This window comes from Bufo bufo, chromosome 2 (genome assembly GCF_905171765.1).
Source record: "Bufo bufo chromosome 2, aBufBuf1.1, whole genome shotgun sequence".
Taxonomy (NCBI): Eukaryota; Metazoa; Chordata; class Amphibia; order Anura; family Bufonidae; genus Bufo; species Bufo bufo.
The window spans coordinates 542,201,743-542,225,102 of NC_053390.1; the positions used below are offsets into that span (position 1 = coordinate 542,201,743).

Sequence of the window (23,360 nt, forward strand, 5' to 3'; positions counted from 1 at the left end):
AAACGGCGGCTCGGATGCGGACCCAAACAATGGCCGTGTGCATGAGGCCTTATTCAAATGCAGGACTCCAGCACAGTGTCATAGATGAGTGCCAGAGAGTGCTGCTGCTTGTCCTCCTGGAGTCCTAAATTGCCTTGAAAGCTTGCTATGTGCAGTAACTTCATTGCTTATATACAGTATTTGTTAAGAGCCCTTTACGTGGGCAAAAAATTGCACAGATTATTGCTAATGGAAGTGGGCACGTAGGCGTATGCGGAAGTCACCACCATGGTGACATTGAGCAAAGGAGGATTTTCTTTATTATATGATGTATTTTTCCCCTGTTTTGCTGCTTTCTCCCTGTTTTTTCCCGCCTTTTTTCCCTGTAACACAGGATCCATAATTACCTGAGGTGAAGTGGAAGAACTCAGCTGATTGGTTCCTGGTTACTTACCTGTTGCTGGGTACCTGAGTTCTGCCCAGCGCTGATTGGTCAAGTAATGCCAGGAGGCGGGAATCTGGTCTATTTAAGCAGGTGTCCATAGGTCCGGAGCTTGTCTGCCCTGGAGCACCTAAAGAAAAGAAGACGTCGTCCCACCCACCCGCCCTTAATATTGTTTAGTCCCGGTCCTAAGTAAGAGGGGGGTTAGTCACCCAGCTTTTCTGGGGGGACAGTAATATTTTAATAGTTTTAATGGTTATTTATTGAGTAAATTTTTTTATTATTTTAATTGAATATTTATTGGTTTGGAGATTAACCCTTAATAAAGGACCATTATTTTACCACTGGAAAAGTTGTTGTGTGTTTATTTAATTATTGGTTTAATTTAAATGTTTAGGTTATTGCTCATATGGCACCATGAGCGTTCATAGTAGTGATAATCGTTAGTGATGATCGGTGGTGCAAATGTACCGCCGTTTAACCAATGAACGAGCGAAACACTCATCGAGTAACCATCTAAACTCGATCTCCTGCTGGCAAACAGTGAGTCCTTATGGTGAAGAGTGATGGCATTAGCGATCGCCCCTCCCCATACTCTGGAGAAGATCAGTGCATGTAAATGGAGCGGTCTCCTCTGCTAGCGATCAGCAGATTGTCAGGAAGGAACGCTCCCTCCCCTCTAAAGGGACCTTTAGCCATTAGAAGGTATCCTACCTGCAGGACTCTTATTGAGTTTGGAAATTCTCTTTTTATCCGTCACTGTGGAGACTGACCATTTTCCATTAGTCTTCCAGCAGACTGTGTCCTCCTGATAAGCAGATTAAGGTCTATCTAATTTCCCCTTCATCATTATCTGCCCACTTGATCTGCAGCACGGTGGATTTTTGGTGAACCTAGCACGCTTAACATTTCACAGATTTCTCCTGGATCTGCTTTTTTCTCAAAGACAAAGCAAAGTGCTGGACGCAGCTCTTAGGAAAACAAATACGTGTAGACAAATAAATCCTCTTTGGGATAACTTGGTCACCTTGGTTATCAGGCATAGTTGCTGCGCATTATGTTTGTTTTTACTGGTATTAGGCCACTATATAAGGATGAGGAGTGACTACTTTAGGCTGGTGATGAAGACAACTCGTCGAGCAGGCTACCTGTCACATTGGAAAATACAGGCCTTTTCATGGATTATATTCAGATTACATTTCATCCAGTCGCTCTGTACCAGCTGGCCGCCTTCCCTTGCGCTGTCCTGTACTGTTATCTCTGCTCCTATGGCCATTTGCCTGCCATACTCAGGTATGCTTTGATGTGCTAATGCAGTTCATGTTGCTGCTAGAATGATAAAATGGTCATTATCTGTAAAAATGTGGTAGTTAGAAAAGCTAAAACTTTTTACATGTGGATTATTCTTAAAGGGACTTTCTAGTTTCATATAAATAAAGCATATGAATCTGCTAATATACTTTGTGCTGCTGTGCTAAAATAGCAGTATTTAAAGGGAATGATCTATTGTTTCAATCAAGTTTTTTATGTTAAACATATTTTTTAAGAATTTTTGGTAATGTTATTTCAATTTCCCATATCACTATATATATATATATATATATATATATAAAATCCTAAAATCCTGCATTTTTTGCACCGACCACTAAGCTTAGGCTACTTTCACACTCCGTCATGGATCTGCACAAACACATCCGTTCAGATAATATAACCGCATGCATCCGTTCACAACGGATCCGTTTGTATTATCTGTAACATAGCCAAAATGGATCCGTCTTGAACACCATTGAAAGTCAATGGAGGACGGATCCGTTTTCTATTGTGCCAGATTGTGTCATAGAAAACTGATCCATCCTCATTGACTTACATTGTGTGTCAGGACGGTTCCGTTTGGCCCAGTTTCATCAGACGGACACCAAAACGCTGCAAGCAACGTTTTGGTGTCCGTCTCCAAAGCGGAATGGAGGCTGAACGGAGGCAAACTGATGCATTCTGAGCGGATCCTTATCCATTCAGAATGCATTAGGGCAAAACTGATACATTTTGGACCGCTTGTGAGGGCCCTGAGCGGATCTCACAAACGGAAACCAAAACGCCAGTGTGAAAGTAACCTTAAAGAGGTATTCCGGTTGGTACAAGTTATCCCCTATCCACAGGATAGGGGTAACTTTAAGATCGACGGGGTCCTACCACTGGGGCCCTCACAGATCACGAGAACGGGGCCCGTAACCCCTGCAAGCTCCCTGCAGCTCCCCTGAAATGACCGGAGTGACTGGTCCCACATGTTAGTGGAGCTCAGTTTAGGGGAGTTGGAAGGGGTATGCAGGGGGTACCGGATCCCCACTCTCGTGATCGGTGCGGGTCCCAGTGGTAGGAGCCCCACTGTTCTTCAAGTTACCCCCTATCCTGTGAATAAATAGGGGATAACTTATACAAACCAGAATACCCCTTTAAGCTTAGTGGCCAGTGCTAAAAACGCAGGATTTTAGGAGCTTTTTCAATATAGTTTCAGTAGTGCTGTTGAATACATATTTACTTAAAAAGATTGTCCCACAAAAATATTCTACATTTTTTAAACCAGCACCTGGATCTGAATATTTTTGTTTTGCATGTAATTACTGAGTTAGGCCTCTTTCACACTACAGTATGTCGATTTCAGTGTTTTGCGTTCTGTTTTTCACGGATCAGTTGTTCCGTTTTTTTGTTTCCGTTGTGTTTCCATTTTTCCGTATGGCATATACAGTATACAGTAATTACATAGAGAAAATTGGGCTGGGCATAACATTTTCAATAGATGGTTCGGATGCATTTCCGTATGTGTTCCGTTTTTTTTGCGGACCCATTGACTTTAATGGAGCCATGGAACGTGATTTGCGGCCAAATATAGGACATGTTCTATCTTTCAACGGAACAGAAAAACGGAAATACGGAAACGGAATGCATACGGAGTACATTCCGTTTTTTTTGCGGAACCATTGAAATGAATGGTTCCTTATCGGACCGTATACGGAACGCAAAAAACGGCCCGCAAAACGAAAAAAAAAAACGGTAGTGTGAAAGAGGCCTAATTCAATGAAATCTATCTGTATAGCGCCATCTGCTGTTCTCTTTATCTAATTTCTCTGTCCTGCTCATTGAGATGGAAGCACATGCTCAGTTCCATCCGTCAACTGCTACCAACTGTAGTAGAAAGGACACACCTCCTGAGAAAGGCCACGTCCCCTAAGCTTTCAGCATGTAATTAATCTAGCAGAGCAATTGGAGAAATTAATGGGGAGATCTCTGGAGCCATGTGAGGTACAGGGCTGGTTCTAAGTTTGTTATAAAGAGATGATCGTGTACTATATGATGTCTGATTTTTTTACATTACTCATAGGATTACCCCTTTAAAAGTGGTTGGGGTATTCCTAAAAAACAGACTATGGCATGTACATCATTTCCTTTTCTATCTCCACTGTTGTGAAAATATACCTGAACGCATAATAACAAGTGCGTTTTTTTAGGTTTCTGTAGCTGCCATACAGTACAATAGAGAGACCTATCAACTTTCCCATTCTTCTCTTTCTTGACCCCAAACTGTCAGTTTTTAAAGGGCCAGATCAAAATTTCTAGGAGTACAGAGCAATCCATTCATTGGAGGCCCCAAACTAACGTGAAGCCCTCATCCATCACAAACTGGAAGATATTTGCTTTGGAGTAAAACATAAGAACTTTCCGGACAGTGTGTGCAATACTGTAGAACACTTGCAAACATGAATAAGTGGGCTTGCGTCACGCAAATAACACAGCCAATTTTTACCCCCTTCCATGTATGCCCCCCATCCCTTTCATGACGTGTCCTCCATGTGCTGTGTGGGGGATTTGCCAACTACGTTGAGAGTTCGGGAGGTCTCCCCCTAATGGATGTTCCAGGGGAGTTGGCAAGTTTATACTATAGATATAACAACATCTGCATATATACCTACTCACAAACACTCACTATATGTACAACTTAACCCCTTAGTGACCACCAATTCACCTTTTAACAGCGGTGACTAAGGGGCCTTAGCATGGGCATCCGCAGAAATTTTTCCAGGGGGGGCATAATTTTATTGACATCCATGCTCTGCTTGTTTCTGAGAATGTAATGAAGGGGAGGGGCATATACATTATCACAAAGTATAATAACGCATGAGCTGTGCAGTGGGGGATCCAGAGTCTGGTCCCGGACGGGCACTTCCAGATTATTTTCTGTCCGCCGCCACAAAACAATGGTGCTTGTAGAACAGACTACACAGTGTAGCAGTATACTGTATATTGTGTGGCACAGTGTAGGCTATATGTGTATAACATATATATAACATACATCTCGACTTTATACAGTGGGGGAAATAATTATTTGACCCCTCACTGATTTTGTAAGTTTGTCCAATGACAAAGAAATGAAAAGTCTCAGAACAGTATCATTTCAATGGTAGGTTTATTGTAACAGTGGCAGATAGCACATCAAAAGGAAAATCGAAAAAATAACTTTAAATAAAAGATAGCAACTGATTTGCATTTCATTGAGTGAAATAAGTATTTGAACCCTCTAACAAAAAAAGACTTAATACTTGGTGGAAAAACCCTTGTTTGCAAGCACAGAGGTCAAACGTTTCTTGTAATTGATGACCAAGTTTGCGCACATTTTAGGAGGAATGTTGGTCCACTCCTCTTTGCAGATCATCTCTAAATCCCTAAGGTTTCGAGGCTGTCTCTGTGCAACTCTGAGCTTGAGCTCCCTCCATAGGTTTTCGATTGGATTAAGGTCCGGAGACTGACTAGGCCACTCCATGACCTTAATGTGCTTCTTCTTGAGCCACTCCTTTGTTGCCTTTGCTGTATGTTTTGGGTCATTGTCGTGCTGGAACACCCATCCACGACCCATTTTCAGTTTCCTGGCAGAGGGAAGGAGGTTGTCGCTCAGGATTTCACGATACATGGCTCCGTCCATTTTCCCGTTTATGCGAATAAGTTGTCCTGTGCCCTTAGCAGAAAAACACCCCCAAAGCAAAATGTTTCCACCCCCATGCTTGACGGTGGGGACGGTGTTTTGGGGGTCATAGGCAGCATTTTTCTTCCTCCAAACACAGCGAGTTGAGTTAATGCCAAAGAGCTCTATTTTGGTCTCATCAGACCACAGCACCTTCTCCCAGTCACTCTCTGAATCATTCAGGTGTTCATTGGCAAACTTCAGACAGGCCTGCACATGTGCCTTCCTGAGCAGGGGGACCTTGCGAGCCCTGCAGGATTTTAATCCATTGCGGTGTAATGTGTTTCCAATGGTTTTCTTGGTGACTGTGGTCCCTGCTAATTTGAGGTCATTAACTAACTCCTCCCGTGTAGTTCTAGGATGCTTTTTCACCTTTCTCAGAACCATTGACACCCCACGAGGTGAGATCTTGCGTGGAGCCCCAGAGCGAGGTCGATTGATGGTCATTTTGTGCTCCTTCCATTTTCGAACAATCGCACCAACAGTTGTCACCTTCTCTCCCAGCTTCTTGCTAATGGTTTTGTAGCCCATTCCAGCCTTGTGCAGGTCTACAATTTTGTCTCTGACATCCTTGGACAGCTCTTTGGTCTTTCCCATGTTGGAGAGTTTGGAGTCTGCTTGATTGATTGATTCTGTGGACAGGTGTCTTTTATACAGGTGACTAGTTAAGACAGGTGTCCTTAATGAAGGTGACTAATTGAGTAGAAGTGTCTAACCACTCTGTGGGAGCCAGAACTCTTAATGGTTGGTAGGGGTTCAAATACTTATTTCACTCAATGAAATGCAAATCAGTTGCTATCTTTTATTTGAAGTTATTTTTTCGATTTTCCTTTTGATGTGCTATCTGCCACTGTTACAATAAACCTACCATTGAAATGATACTGTTCTGAGACTTTTCATTTCTTTGTCATTGGACAAACTTACAAAATCAGTGAGGGGTCAAATAATTATTTCCCCCACTGTATATATAACATATAACATACATCTCGACTTTCACTTGCTTTCCGACTCTCTTCTCCCACTCTCTACCATCTGTTCCCTCCTAGACCCAGAAGCTGCTACCACCCTATATAACACCACAATAAGTACAGCTCTGGACACTGTTGCCCCCCTCACACACAACAAAACCCGAAAAATCAACAGACAACCCTGGCACACCAACCTGACCAAAAAACTCAGACAAGCTTCCAGGGCTGCTGAGCGGCAATGGAAGAAATCCCATTCAAATGATCATTTCACCGCATACAAGCAATCCCTCCTCATATTTAAATCCTCACTCGCTGATGCAAAACAGGCCTACTTCTCATCTCTCATATCTTCCCTGTCACACAGCCCTAAACAACTTTTTAGCACTTTTAACTCCCTTCTCCGCCCCCCAGCGCCCCCACCCTCTCCTCTCTTCTCAGCTGAGGACTTTGCCAAATATTTCAAACAAAAGATAGTCAACATCAGAGAAAGCTTCACCACACAGTCCCCACAGACCCTCTACACAACGGCTCGGCCCCCCTCTCCCAAAACCCGCTTCTCCACCATTACAGAAGAAAAACTCTCCACTCTACTCTCCAAATCTCATCTGACCACCTGTGCACTTGACCCAATCCCATCCCACCTCATCCCTAACCTCACCACAGTGTTTATCCCAGCCCTAACTCATCTCTTCAACCTATCACTAAACTCTGGTGTCTTCCCCTCTGCTTTTTAACATGCTACGATTACACCCATCCTCAAAAAGCCTTCACTTGACCCATCTTCCTTGTCCAGTTATCGCCCCATATCACTTCTTCCGTATGCCTCAAAGCTACTTGAACAACATGTCCATTCAGAACTGTCCTCCCACCTCTCCTCCTGCTCCCTATTTGACCGCCTACAATCTGGCTTCCGACCCCACCACTCAACCGAGACTGCCCTTACCAAAGTCACCAATGACCTACTGACAGCCAAAACCAAGAAACAATACTCTGTCCTCCTTCTCCTTGACCTGTCCTCTGCCTTCGACACTGTTGACCACTCCCTTCTGTTGCAAACTCTCTCATTTCTTGGCATCACCGACCTGGCCCTCTTCTGGATCACATCATACCTCACAGACCGGACGTTTAGCGTCTCCCACTCTCGCACCACCTCCTCGTCTCATTCCCTCTCTGTTGGTGTCCCGCAAGGCTCTGTCCTAGGACCCCTGCTCTTCTCTATCTACACCTTTGGCCTGGGACAGCTCATAGAGTCCCATGGCTTTCAGTATCACTCCTACGCTGACGACACACAAATCTACCTCTCTGGTCCAGAAATCACCACCTTAGGGCTCTTTCACACTTGCGTTCTTGTCTTCCGGCATAGAGTTCCGTCGTCGGGGCTCTATGCCGGAAGAATCCTGATCAGGATTATCCTAATGCATTCTGAATGGAGAGAAATCCGTTCAGGATGCATCAGGATGTCTTCAGTTCCGGAACGGAACGTTTTTTGGCCGGAGAAAATACCGCAGCATGCTGCGCTTTTTGCTCCGGCCAAAAATCCGGAACACTTGCCGCAAGGCCGGATCCGGAATTAATGCCCATTGAAAGGCATTGATCCGGATCCGGCCTTGAGCTAAACGTCGTTTTGGTGCATTGCCGGAGCCGACATTTAGATTTTTCAGAGTGGTTACCATGGCTGCCGGGACGCTAAAGTCCTGACAGCCATGGTAAAGTGTAGCGGGGAGCGGGGGAGCAGTGTACTTACCGTCCGTGCGGCTCCCCGGGCGCTCCAGAGTGACGTCAGGGCGCCCCAAGCGCATGGATCATGTGATCACATGGATCACGTCATCCATGCGCATGGGGCACTCTGACGTCACTCTGGAGCGCCCCGGGAGCCGCACGGACTGTAAGTATACTGCTCCCCCGCTCCCCGCTCCTACTATGGCAACCAGGACTTTAATAGCGTCCTGGGTGCCATAGTAACACTGAACGCATTTGGAAGACGGTTCCGTCTTCAAATGCTTTCAGTACACTTGCGTTTTTCCGGATCCGGCGTGTAATTCCGGCAAGTGGAGTACACGCCGGATCCGGACAACGCAAGTGTGAAAGAGGCCTGACTATCAAGAATCCCACAATGTCTATCTTCTATATCATCCTTCTTCGCCTCTCGCTTTCTAAAGCTTAACATGGATAAGACAGAATTCATAATCTTTCCCCCATCTTGTTCAACCCCCTCAACAGACCTATCTATCATGATCAATGGCTGCACACGCTCCCCGGTCAACAAAGTCCGCTGCCTTGGAGTGACCTTGGATTCTGCACTTTCCTTCCGACCGCAAATCCAAGCTCTTTCCACCACCTGCCGCCTCCAACTCAAAAACATCTCCCGCATCCGTGCTTTCCTTAACTTTGAATCTGTGAAAATTCTTGTACATGCCCTCATTATCTCTCGCCTAGACTACTGCAACATTCTCCTCTGTGGCCTTCCATCTAGCACTCTCGCACCCCTCCAATCTATCCTCAACTCTGCTGCCCGACTAATCCACCTCTCCCCCTATTACTCCTCTGCCTCTCCCCTCTGCCAATCCCTTCACTGGCTCCCCATTGCCCAGCGAATTCACTTCAAAGTACTAACAAATACATACAAGGCCGTCCATAACCTGTCCCCTCCCTACATCTCTGAGCTACTTTCCAGATAGATCCCCACACGCACTCTTCGATCCTCACAAGACCTCCTTCTCTCCTCTCCTCTTATTGCCTCTTCCCACAATCGAGTCCAAGATTTCTCCCGTGCATCCCCCATACTCTGGAACTCGCTACCCCAACATATCAGACTCTCACCTACATTGGAATCCTTCAAAAGAAACCTGAAAACCCACCTCTTCAGACAAGCCTACAACCAGTGACACCGCTGCCTCTATACCGCCATGACCAACTTAACTCGCACCTACTGTGTCCTTCACCCATACCATGTAGATTGTAAGCCCTCACGGGCAGGGCCCTCTCTCCTTCTGTACCAGTTTGTAACTTGTCTTGTTTATGATTAGTGCAATTGTCTGTATTATGTATGTGCACCGCTCATCATATGTACAGCGCTATGGAATGAATGGCGCTTTAATAATAAATAATAATAATAATAACATAAACATATTTCACATGAAAACTTACAATTACTTGGTTTGGCCCTTGGGGATCTCGGACACCACTTCAACACTTGGCTGGGGGGATTGGCGGAGCTGATGTTGTGTTTTATCCTAATGAGAAAGATTTCATAATAAGGATTTGGAGAAAGGGCAGAGGGATAGCAGAGCAGGGAGAGGCTTGTGCTGCTACTAGGGGGTCATACCATGGGGGAGTAATAAAGCCCACCATAATGCCCCCCAGTAGAAATAATTCTCCTTATAATGTGACAGTGCAAAAAATACCCCCTTGTAATGCCCCCAGTTGAGCTAATGTTCCCATAATGTGCCTTTATAAAATACCCCTATATAGTGTCCCCAGTAAATGCCTCCATAGTGCTCCTCTCCCCCCTTCCTCCTAGTGCCCCCCATAATGTACCAGTATAAAATTATACTGTACAGAGCCCCCCATATAAAACACCACTTCTTTGTGGCCTCAGCAGATGGCCATATAGTGCCCCCAATAATGTGCCTGTAATAACAGCCCCCCCATAATGTGCCAGTAATAACAGCCCCCCATAATGTGCCAGTAATAACAGCCCCCCATGGGCGTAGCTATAGGGGGTGCAGAGGTAGCAGTCGCTACCGGGCCCAGGAGCCTGAGGGGGCCCAAAGACCCTTGTGCGACATAAGAAAACACACAACGCACTGAGGGAAGGGGGCCCCAAGCTGAACTCTTGCACCAGGGCCCATGAGCCGCTAGCTACGCCCTTTCAGCCCCCCATCATGTGCCAGTAATAACAGCCCCCATTATGTGCCAGTAATAACAGCCCCCATTATGTGCCAGTAGCCAGAGCCCCCCCATTATGTGCCAGTAGCCAGAGACCCCCATTATGTGCCAGTAGCCAGAGACCCCCATTATGTGCCAGTAGCCACCAGTATTGTACACAAAAAAAATAAACACTTATACTTACCTCCTTAGCAGCGATGCGATGCAGGCCTCTTCCGGCCTGTATCCCGCGCTGTAAGGCTCAGGCAGCGCGATGACATCATCGCGCCGCCTGCGCCGGCCTCTGATAGGCTGCCGGCCTAGTGCCTGCAGCCTATCAGAGGAAGGGAAAGGGACACCCCTCTCCCTCCCCTGCCTCAGCACAGTCATCTGTATCGCTGTCCTGAGGACGGCGATACAGATGACTATGGAGATGAACGCTTCCACAATGGAAGCGTTCATCTCCCTGTGCCCCGCCGCCCCCCCACTTCTGCTGGCCCCAGGGGGGGCACTTGCCCCCCCTTGCCCCTCCCTGCGGACGCCCATGGGCCTTAGGCTGGGCCACTGCCTTTTTACGGCGGCCCAGTCTACTCGATGCACCGCTGTAGATAACAGCTGCACTCCTACTTTAACAGCCTAGATCGATAATGTAGAAACATCTTAGAGATGATCAAGAGATAAGTCATAGCAAAGGGTCTGAATACTTATGTCCATGTGAAATTGAAATTTTTCCTAATGTCTAGGTACAAATCTGCTGACAGATGCCCTTTAAACACATATTTAAATATATTTAAACTGAGTTACAAATATGTTATTCTTTTGACTTCTGTTTTGTAACATAAAATTTGTGTTTTTTTTTCCAGATACTTATATCTGTTAGTTGGAGGAGTGATTTTAGCCATTATGTCAATGGGTCATTATGCTATATTGTTATTTGCTCCTGCCATGGGTGCTACTGTGTTGTTTCACACAGTCAACTACCACTCCATACACAGATGGGCCTTTCTGCTGCAGATGGCATGGCAAACTATCTGCCATCTGTGGATGATATACAGACAATACTACTTACGGGAAATAATGAATATGAAGTAAGTATAGCTAACGTATTGGAAACACGTCATACACAAATCAGTTGATATTCAACAAAAGACTATAAGCATCCTAGTATTAAACAAGGTCTAGTCCATGGGTCAAGGCTTAATCAGTTTCAATATATTTCTGGAAGAAGAACTCAGCGTATAAACTGTTAAAGGTTCATTCCCATCACACAAAGAGATGCCATAGAGCTACGATATGCCATCGCTTTGTAATCTGTAGGGCTCTGATTGCAGGGACCTCTGCCAACCTTCAGAATTCAGTGATTACACCACTGGTTTAGTGCCTCACCCCCTTCACGTGTTTTTTCCTGCACAATGGTGATTCCTAACCCCGGCCTGGGCAGTGAAATGCAGCACGGCTCCATCCACTTGACAGCACCACTGTATGAGAGTACCCATTTAACCCTTTCCCACCCTACACCATAATAGTATGTTGGAAGGTAGTTCCCACAAGTCACTGTATTATCACACAGGTGGCACAGGTTCAGGAGCTGTGCCTATGCCATCACTTACAGATGTCGGCTGTGAAGCACAGTTGGCATCCCGCTCTCCCTGCCAGAATCTGAGTTAACCTTGATCCCTGCAGTTACCCCTTAAGGTGCAAGAGTCAATGACCATGGCATCTAAGTAGTTAGGGAGAGTCTGGGGGCTGCCTACTAGTGCCTACTAGCATATAATGAGTGCCTACTAGCCACTCATTATATTGTCCCCTGCAAAGTGATTCTGAGGTGACAGGTTGGCATAGCAGCCAGGGACCTAAAAATGACCTTTGGCGGGGCCTAATAGGCCTTCTTCCTGTTTTACTGTAGCTGATATAATATACTGCAACACAGACGTATTGACAAATATTCATAATATAGCAGGGCTACCCCAGACGTGAGAGATCTCATGAGGTCCGCTATATTTCCATTATAATAGTTCAAAAATGTTCACAACTCTAGTGCCTTGGAGCTTCCTACCTCCTAAATGTGATTTAAAAAGGTAAAAAAATATACTATCCATACACTGCCAAATATAAAGTAGATATCTGGAGTCTAGAATCCTGGCGGGTCGAAACCCTGCAGGAAGTTCGACCATTTGGAGGCCCCGAACAGAGAGGTGGAATGGAAGTGAGCAGTGAATATACAGACGCTAAAGTGGAGGAGAACTGTGTGGACTGGTGGCTGCAGAGAAGTAAGCTGGTTCACCAATTAAAGAATTGACTGTTTTATGGACATTTTATATTTGACAGTATATGGATAGTATATTTTTCACTTACGGTACATTGCTGAATGTAAAAATAAATTCCCCATTTAAAGTGTCCTGTCTCACCCAGGAAGAAGTAGAACAGCGACATAAAAATATAAAAATAGACAAATCGCCAGGACCGGATGGCATACACCTCCGTATCCTAAGGGAATTAAGTAATGTCATAGCCAGACCCTTATTTCTGATATTTGCAGACTCTATACTGACAGGGAATGTCCCACAGGATTGGCGCATGGCAAATGTGGTGCCAATATTCAAAAAGGGTCCAAAAACAGAGCCTGGAAACTATAGGCCGGTAAGTTTAACATCTGTTGTGGGTAAACAGAAGGTTTTCTGAGAGATGCTATGTTAGAGCATCTGAACGGAAATAAGCAAATAACGCCAAATCAGCATGGCTTCATGAGGGATCGGTCATGCTAAACTAATTTAATCAGTTTCTATGAGGAGGTAAGTTCTAGACTTGACAGCGGCGAATCAATGGATGTCGTATATCTGGACTTCTCCAAAGCATTTGACACTGTACCACATAAAAGGTTAGCATATAAAATGAGAATGCTCGGACTGGGAGAAAATGTCTGTATGTGGGTAAGTAACTGGCTCAATGATAGAAAACAGAGGGTGGTTATTATTGGTGCACACTCAGATTGGGTCACTGTCACTAGTGGGGTACCTCAGGGGTCAGTATTGGGCCCTATTCTCTTTAATATATTTATTAATGATCTTGTAGAAGGCTTGCATAGTAAAATATCAATTTTCGCAGATGACACTAAACTGTGTAAAGTAATTACCACTGAAGAGGACAGTATACTGCTACAGAGGGATCTGGATAGATTGGATGCTTGGGCAGAGAAGTGGCAGATGAGGTTTAACACTGACAAATGTAAAGTTATGCACATGGGAAGGAATAATGCAAGTCACCCGTACATACTAAATGATAAAACACTCATGGAAAAGGATCTAGGAATTTTAATAAACAGCAAACTAAGCTGCAAAAACCAGTGTCAGGCAGCTGCTGCCAAGGCCAATAAGATAATGGGTTGCATCAGAAGGGGCATAGATGCCCGTGATGAGAACATAGTCCTACCACTTTACAAATCGCTAGTCAGACCACACATGGAGTACTGTGTACAGTTCTGGGCTCCTGTGAACAAGGCAGACATAGCAGAGCTGGAGAGGGTTCAGAGGAGGGCAACTAAAGTAATAACTGGAATGGGGCAACTACAGTACCCTGAAAGATTATCAAAATTAGGGTTATTCACTTTCGAAAAAAGACGACTGAGGGGAGATCTAATTACTATGTATAAATATATCAGGGGTCAGTATAGAGATCTATCCCATCATCTATTTATCCCCAGGACTGTAACTGTGACGAGGGGACATCCTCTGCGTCTGGAGGAAAGAAGGTTTGTACACAAACATAGAAAAGGGTTCTTTACGGTAAGAGCAGTGAGACTATGGAACTCTCTGCCTGAGGAGGTGGTGATGGTGAGTACAATAAAGGAATTCAAGAGGGGCCTGGATGTATTTCTGGAGTGTAATAATATTACAGGCTATAGCTACTAGAGAGGGGTCGTTGATCCAGGGAGTTATTCTGATTGCCTGATTGGAGTCGGCAAGGAATTTTTTATTCCCCTAAAGTGGGGAAAATTGGCTTCTACCTCACAGGTTTTTTTTTGCCTTCCTCTGGATCAACTTGCAGGATAACAGGCCGAACTGGATGGACAAATGTCTTTTTTCGGCCTTATGTATTATGTTACTATATTGCTAGAGTTGTGACAATACAGAAATATTGCAATGATATGGGTTATCAGAGGATTGCAAGTTCAGGTCTCAAGCATTTTGAAATATAAAAAGTTCAAGTATGCAACAAAAATCATCTTTCAAATGGCTTTATTTTCTTGAAAAGAAATGCAAAAAAAAAAAAAAAAACTATAAACAATTTGTTATGGCTTGACCCATAGAATAAAATTATCACATTATTTATCTTGTATGGTGAACATTGTGAAAAAAAATAATAATTGCCCAAATTGCTGATTTATTGTTTTCCACTTGCCAAACATGGCAGTAAAAATTGGGGAAGAAGTTGTATGTACCCCAAAATGGTACCACTGAAAACACACAGTTCAGTCAATGGGACAATTAAAATGTTATGGTTCGATAAATGCGGTGAAGCAAAAACAACCGATTTTCAAAATTAGATTTTATTCTGCATAGAACTATGTAAAGTTGGTTTTGCTGTAATTGCACTGACCTCCAAAATAAAGTTATTGTGTCATTTACGAAAGCCATAAAAACAAAATGGAAAATGCAGTAGTGGAATTGCTGTGGTTTTTCATTTGGTCCCTCCAAAAATATTAATAAAAGTTCTAAAATGTATTATATGTACCCCATTTTAAAAATCCAACTTGTCCCATAAAAAAAACAAGCTGTCATATAGCCTTTTAAAGAGGTTGTCCACGTTTTATCAAATGATGGACTATTTTCAGGATAGGCCATAACTAGCTGATTGGTGGTGGTCCGACACCCTGCACCCCTGCCAGTTAGTTGTTCGGCAATAGCAAGAGAAATCCCAGAACTATAGCTAGACAGAGATGCGGGTTGTTGGACCCCCAACAATCAACTTATGATGGCCTATCCTGAAGATAGTCAATCATTTAATAAAAGGTAGACAACACCAGATTTATATTCAAGGGAATTGCCTAGTTTAGAAAAACATTTTTCAAATATTAAAGTAGCTAATAGATGGAGGTGCCTAGTCTACTAGCCAGAATAGACAGCAGCCCATTGATTTTAATAACATCTATAATATGCTTCATTTCCCCAGTGGACATGGTGATGCTGCTGCAGGGATACTGGACACATGTTGATATATCGATCTAACTTACAACTTTATGGATTTCCTGCTTATATAGCATCAACATAGTCCATAGCTCTGTACAAAGATTGTCGTCACTGCCCTTATTGGGGTTCACAATATAATTTCTAGCAAACGTACTACTACCAGTTTCATAGGAAGACAATTAACCTATCATGTATTTGGGTGCAAGAGGAAACCTACACATACATAGGCAGAACATAGAAATTCTATGCACATGTTTCTTTTGGAATGCAGGAGCCAGGACCCTAGTGCTGCAAGGCAAGTGCTAACCATTGAATCACATGTGGCCAAGGTTTGAAGGGACCCTGTCACCATGTAAAGGCAGTACAATCTGCCTTCAGCATGGTGTAGAGTAAGAATTGCTGAGCATATTGATATATAGTTTTATGGGAAAAGATTTAGTATAATATAATTTATTCATTAAAATGACTGCTCTTTCTATGCTTGGGAGTCATGTGGGAGGTGCTGCTTCTGATTGACAGCTCTCTATGCTTATAAAATATATCGATCGGCACTGCGGAAAATGGAGTGGCGGTGCTTGTGTCCCAGGGCAGGCGTCCCATGTAGATAAAAGGAAAAATGGACCGGCACTCGCTGTTAGTATATAATCTTGTAATTTATTGTCACATTCCAGTGACGCGTTTCGGCATACAATCTGCCTTTATCAGATTGTATGCCGAAACGCCTCACTGGAATGTGACAATAAATCACAACAAGATTATATACTAACAGCGAGTGCCGGTCCTTTTTTACCTTTTAGCTCTCTATGCTTAGTCATGTAGTGTTAGCTGTCAGTAACTGAGTAGGACTACCCACACAACTCCTCAGCCTAGAAAGAGCAGAGATTTAAATTTATAAATTACTTGTTTTACTGAATCTTTTCCATTAAAACTATATATAAATCTGCTCAGCTGCTGTATAACATACTGCCTGCAGATTGTACCGCATCTTCATGGTGACAGGTTCCTTTTAGGTTAATTGTAGAAAGTTTTAAAGCCTTAGTGCCACCACCCCCATGTAATCTACTTAATAAGTGCTTATGAGCGTTCAGGGAACTAGAGATAAGAGCTGCAGATCAAGACATCAGAGGAGCTCTGTAACAGATTTCATGGAGAAGGAGAGACGACAGTCTGCAGATACTTTGATAAGTGAAGGCCGTTGAAAATTTTTAATAAAGACCATTTGAAATGTTTTTATCCCAAAATAAACAGAACACAATAATAAAAATGCCCCAAATGTCTCTATAGCCTTTAAAAGCCCAATTCACCTGCAAAACAGAGTCTCATTGAAGTAAATTATGCAAATGACATGTCAGTTTTTCTGCACGGACCATTAGTTGATACAGAGAAGCTTGCGGCATATACCATTGTTGTCTGTTTTCCATGCGAGACTCATTCATTCAAGTGAATGGGTCCATGTTTAGCAGACATAAATAAGGGCAACCATCTGAATCCAACCTTAATACCTGTTAAATAGCTCAAAAAGTCAAAACATGTCTTGCAATTGTATGGTAAAAATAAAAAAAAACTGCAGCACTCTTCCAAGTCTTGTGATTTATTTAAAGAAGTGCATCAAACATGGCAACGTTTCGACTATAACCTAGTCTTTGTCAAACCAAAGACTAGGTTATAGTCAAACCAGGCTTGGCAAAGACTAGATTATAGTCGAAACGTTGCCATGTTTGATGCACTTCTTTGAATAAATCACAAGACTTGAAGAGTGCTGCGGTTTTTCTTTATTTTTATGCTTGCTGTTCCAAACCTGGATCCTAGACTGCGTGTACCACCTTCTCTATGGATTTACACCGGATTCAGTAAGACGTTGTGCTGCTGCTTTGTTGGTTTCTCTATTTGCAATTTTATGGTATACTTTCTATAGGGTGTCCATCATGATTTCTTCTCTCATGCTGCTGACTCAAAAAATCACATCCCTTGCAATGGATATCCATGAAAAAAAAGTGACTGTAAACACAAAGGATGTTATGGAGTCGAAGGAGAAAGGTCTTCGTTGTCAGCCAGCGTGCTCCATACTAGCTGTTCTCTCCTACTTACTGTTTTTCCCAGCACTTTTGGGTGGGCCGCTGTGTTCATTTGTGGAATTCCAGCAGCAAATCAGTAACTACAAAGTGTGTGATAAGCTATGGCAGACCTGGACTGTAATTAAAGCCTGCACACTATTCTTCTTGTTTCATACATTACGAGGTATATTATTTGAGCATGTAAACTTTCAATACAACCTCACAGACTGCAGACAATGGGAATGCATATATGTTATGTGGAGCACAGCATTGTTATTCAAACTAACCTACTACTCCCACTGGTTGTTGGACGAAGCCCTATTATACAGTGCAGGCTTTTACATAGGACTGAGCGACCATTCAGCTTTTACTGATAGCAACATCTATACATTAGAAACAACCAACAGAATGTCATTGTTTGCCAGAACTTGGAATAAAAGCACAGCAAAGTGGCTCAGAAGACTGATATTCCAAAGCTGCTCGAAGAAACCATTACTGAGCACCTTTGCGTTTTCTGCTTGGTGGCATGGACTGTACCCTGGACAAATCTTTGGCTTTTTATGTTGGGCTTTGATGGTAGAAGCCGACTACAGGATACATGCCAAGTTAAGCATTATTTCAAAATCACCATATATCAAATTTCTCTGCAGAGTATTAACTTGGTTCCAGACACAAATGATTACTGCTTTTATCATGGTAGCTGTAGAAACAAGGAACTTAACAATGCTAATGGCTCTCCTATTTTCTTACAACACTTTATTTCCTTTATTGTACTGTGTTTTATTGATATTTTTGATAAAAATAAAACTATAACATCATAAACCCTGTCCACATACCACATTAGTTATATTGCTATTAGCCAGAGAGCGACACGTGAATTCGTTTTTACATGGCGGCTGTTGCATCAAGGATTTATGGCCAGAAAAAGGCTACCCTCAACAAAAAATCCAACTACTGGGTATAGGTAACAAATTGAAGTCTGCTAACCAGTTTCCAGTGTAGAAGATAATAGTGCACAGAACATGAACATACTTAACATAGTAATTTTGGCTACGTGCCTTAATCATAGCCTGGTACATACATTAGGAATTATGGAGGCCTCTGTGCTCTTGGGAACTTTCAGTGCAGTAGACATTTTTAGTGCCCTTCTCCAGATCTGTGCCTCCACACAATCCTCTTATTATACAAAAGGTCATCCAGACAAAAAAATCCCTTTAGAGGTCCCAACAAAAAAGTTTAATGTATATAAAACTAATTCTTTAATTTGTACCTTTAAAATGAAACCTACAGACGACAGATCATGAACAATTAAAACTATCAGGGACCGGCAATATGTCACTTGTAGTCTTGGAACTGCTGGGAGGACTGAGTGGGTGTTTTATTTATCTGTGTGTTTATGGATATTATTACCACATTGTGTTATATGGAACAGACTCACGTCCATCTGTCACCATCCACAGTAGCCACTGGGGACGATTAGGACTTATCACAAATTGGCGATCAGGCAGCCACACTGTTTATTATAAGTCTGCGCAACACTACTTCGCAGTTTACTGCTCAATTCACTAGGTGCACACACAATGTGGCTGTCTGTATTACCACATATCAATTGTTCCCTGCCAGCGTTCATGCACTGTGGCTATTTGTATTACCACATTCAAATTGCTCACTTGCGGCATTTATACACTGTGGCCATTTGTATCGCCTCATTCGAAAACTCACTGCCAGCGTTCATACAATGTGGCTATATATCACCACCTGCAGATTATTCGCTGTTCCATATAACACAATGTGGTAATAATATCCATAAACACACAAATAAATAAAGCACCCACTCAGTCCTCCCAGCAGTTCCAAGACTACAAGTGACATATTGCCAGTCCGTGATAGTTTTAATTGTTCATGATCTGTCGTCTGTAGGTTTCATTTTAAAGGTACAATGTACAAGGTACATTAAACTTTTTAGTTGGGACCCCTAAAGGGATTTTTGGTCTGGGTGACCTTTTGTATAATAAGTGAATTTTCATCCCGAGGGTTCCAACCTAGGGCTCATTTTGTTGTTTATCCACACAATCCTGTCTCTTAGCTCTACAGGCAGTTCTTTCCTCCTCATGGTTGGTTTTTGCTCTGATATGCATTCTCAGCTTTGAGACCTTATATAGACAGGGATGTGTCTTTCCGAATCATGTCCAATCAACTGAATTTACTACAGGTGGACTCCAATTAAGATGTAAACATCTCAGACATGATGAAGAGAAAAGGGAGGCACATTTTTAGTGTCAAAAAAGAAGGTCTGAATACTTAAGTACATGTCAAATATACATTTTCCCTTTGCACTTTCTCATTACCAGATACTGAGTGCAGATTGATGGAGGAAAACTTGACTTTATTTTTTTTAATTTAGCACAAGGACGCACCATAACAAAATGTGAAAAAAAAACTAAATGAACTGTGAAAAGGTCTGAACTGAAGATTTTCCAAATGCATTGCATGTGTCTTACTGATCATGTGATGGAGGTGTGTTTTAAAAGATGGCTTTATTTTTAAAATCAGATCTTCTTTATTAAAGTTTAAAATACACCAACTAAGCGTATTAATACAGCAGTAAAGGTCAAACAGGATCCCGCTACAAAAATATGGCTTTTTGATGTACACTACAGACCAAAAGTTTGGACACACCTTCTCATTCAAAGAGTTTTCTTTATTTTCATGACTATGAAAATTGTAGATTCACACTGAAGGCATCAAAACTATGAATTAACACATGTGGAATTATATACATAACAAACAAGTGTGAAACAACTGAAAATATGTCATATTCTAGGTTCTTCAAAGTAGCCACCTTTTGCTTTGATTACTGCTTTGCACACTCTTGGCATTCTCTTGATGAGCTTCAAGAGGTAGTCCCCTGAAATGGTTTTCACTTCACAGGTGTGCCCTGTCAGGTTTAATAAGTGGGATTTCTTGCCTTATAAATGGGGTTGGGACCATCAGTTGCGTTGAGGAGAAGTCATGTGGATACACAGCTGATAGTCCTACTGAATAGACTGTTAGAATTTGTATTATGGCAAGAAAAAAGCAGCTAAGTAAAGAAAAACGAGTGGCCATCATTACTTTAAGAAATGAAGGTCAGTCAGTCAGCCGAAAAATTGGGAAAACTTTGAAAGTAATGGCTATTTGACCATGAAGGAGAGTGATGGGGTGCTGCGCCAGATGACCTGGCCTCCACAGTCACCAGACCTGAACCCAATCGAGATGGTTTGGGGTGAGCTGGACCGCAGAGTGAAGGCAAAAGGGCCAACAAGTGCTAAGCATCTCTGGGAACTCCTTCAAGACTGTTGGAAGGCCATTTTAGGGGACTACCTCTTGAAGCTCATCAAGAGAATGCCAAGAGTGTGCAAAGCAGTAATCAAAGCAAAAGGTGGCTACTTTGAAGAACCTAGAATATGACATATTTGCAGTTGTTTCACACTTGTTTGTTATGTATATAATTCCACATGTGTTAATTCATAGTTTTGATGCCTTCATAGTCATGAAAATAAAAAAAACTCTTTGAATGAGAAGGTGTGTCCAAACTTTTGGTCTGTATTGTATGTACTAGCCCAGTGATTGTGAACCTTTTAGAGACCAAGTGCCCAAACTGCAACCAAATACCCACTTATTTATCACAAAGTGCCAACACGGCAATTTAACCTGAATACCAATATAGTATATCTTTCATGTACTTTATCATATAGCTATAATAGCTTAATAGCCTACATTCAGTGCGCTGCCTGTGCTGTTCATAGTGCGTCCTGTGCTGATGAATGGCAGGAAAAGTCTAAAGCATATTGGTAAGCCATAGAGTTTTTCCTGGGTGCGGGTGCCCGCATAGAGGGCTCTGAGTGCCGCCTCTGGCACCCGTGCCATAGGTTCGCCATCACTGTACTAGCCTATAATTAAGGTTGCTTATTCAAAACACATAAACCGCGTTACTCTGGCTCTGCACATGGATATTTTAAAGTTGGACAATAATAAAAGTCATGTTTAATGAGTTTATGTGCTGGAATTACTATATTATGTACACTACCTGTCCAAAAAAAAAGTCGCCACCTGGATGTAACTAAGCAAATAGTTATGAGCTTCCTATTGGATAATTACTGCATGGACGATTATCTTTCAGCTGGCAATAAGTTATTGAACCCCAACTGGTGCAATGGGTTGCTTCTCATTTCTTAAACAACCATGTCGAAAGACACATCTCGTGGTCGTGGAAAAGATGTTAGTCTGTTCGAGAAGGGTCAAATCATTGGCATGCATCAAGCAGAGAAAACATCTACGGAGATTGCAGAAACTACTAAAATTGGGTTAAGAACTGTCCAACACATTGTTAAAAACTGGAAGGATAGTGGGGACCCATCATATTCGAGGAAGAAATGTGGCGGGGAAAAAATCCTGAATGATCGTGATCGGCGATCACTTAAACGTTTGGTGAAATCAAATCGAAGAAAAACAACAGTAGAACTCAGGGCTATGTTTAATAGTGAAAGTAAGAGGATTTCCACACGCACAATGTGAAGGGAACTCAAGGGATTGGGACTGAACAGCTGTGTAGCCTTAAGAAAACCACTAATCAGTGAGGCAAACCAGAAAAAAGGCTTCAGTTTGCTAGGGAGCATAATGATTGGACTCTGGAGCAATGGAAGAAGGTCATGTGGTCTGATGAGTCCAGATTTACCCTGTTCCAGAGTGATTGGTGCATCGGGGTAAGAAGAGAGGCAGATGAAGTGATGCACCCATCATGCCTTGTGCCTACTGTACAAGCCTGTGGGGGCAGTGCTATGATCTGGGGTTGCTGCAGGTGGTCAGGTCTAGGTTCAGCAACAGTATGTGCTCCAAGAATAAGGTCAGCTGACTACCTGAACATACTGAATGACCAGGTTATTCCATCAATGGATTTTTTCTTCCCTGAGGGCACAGGCATATTCCAAGATGACAATGCCAGGATTCATCGGGCTCAAATTGTGAAAGAGTGGTTTAGGGAGCATGAGACATCATTTTCACACATGGATTGGCCACCACAGTGTCCAGACCCCATTGAGAATCTTTGGGATGTGCTAGAGAAGGCTTTGCACAGAAGTCAGACTCTACCATCATCAATGCAAGATCTTGGGGAAAAATTAATGCAACACTGGATGGAAATAAATCTTGTGACATTGCAGAAGCTTATCGAAGCAATGCCACAGCGAATGCGTGCCGTAATCAAAGCTAAAGGTGGTCCAATGAAATATTAGAGTGTGTGACCTTTTTTTTTTTGGTGGTGACTTTTTTTTTTTTGACAGGCATTGTATATCTGACTACTGGGGTTCAAAAAACTAAATATATGGCGATAAGCTGTTGCTTGGTCAACTATTTATAAAGGGGTTGTCTTCATGAGAGAAATCATTTAATTTATGTATAACCTTGAATGTGGTTATGACAACCTATTCAATTTAAAATCTTGAGTAATTATGTTATTTACTGATCCTGAATTTTAGCCTATATGATAGCCCAAAAGTACCCCATAACAGGCTGTGTTCGACATATGTATCCCAAAATGATACCAATTAAAACTACAGCCCGTCATGCAAAAAAGAAGCCCCCAAACAGCTACATTCGTGAAAAAATACAAATGTTATGGAACCCTAAACTAATTTCAGCAAATTACATGTTAGAAAGTGCCGATGCCGATTTTACCCTTCTGAATGCTGCCATGCCCCCAAACAGCGGTTTATGACCACGTATGAGAAGTTGCCGTATTCAGTAAAAAATGCATAACAAATTTTGGTGTGCATTTTCTCCTGTTACCCCTTGTGAAAATGAAAAATTTGGGGC

The 23,360-nt window shown here is 42.6% G+C and overlaps 1 protein-coding gene across 1 annotated transcript; it reads left to right on the forward strand.

The window, feature by feature from the left end:
* Positions 1-1,598: 1,598 nt before the first annotated feature.
* On the forward strand, positions 1,599-18,322 carry MBOAT4 (membrane bound O-acyltransferase domain containing 4). Its single transcript, XM_040419857.1, has 3 exons — positions 1,599-1,714; positions 11,131-11,355; positions 17,369-18,322. Exons 1-3 carry the CDS (start codon positions 1,599-1,601, stop codon positions 18,318-18,320), a joined length of 1,293 nt encoding a protein of 430 aa, XP_040275791.1. The 3' UTR covers positions 18,321-18,322.
* Positions 18,323-23,360: the final 5,038 nt, after the last annotated feature.

Bases quoted from the DNA above. Each gene is read 5' to 3' on its own strand.
- MBOAT4 (XM_040419857.1), top strand. From the start codon at position 1,599: ATGGATTATATTCAGATTACATTTCATCCAGTCGCTCTGTACCAGCTG. The intron at 1,715-11,130 runs GTATGCTTTGAT...TTTTTTTTCCAG, and splicing joins CATTTGCCTGCCATACTCAG to ATACTTATATCTGTTAGTTG. The intron at 11,356-17,368 runs GTAAGTATAGCT...TACTTTCTATAG, and splicing joins CGGGAAATAATGAATATGAA to GGTGTCCATCATGATTTCTT.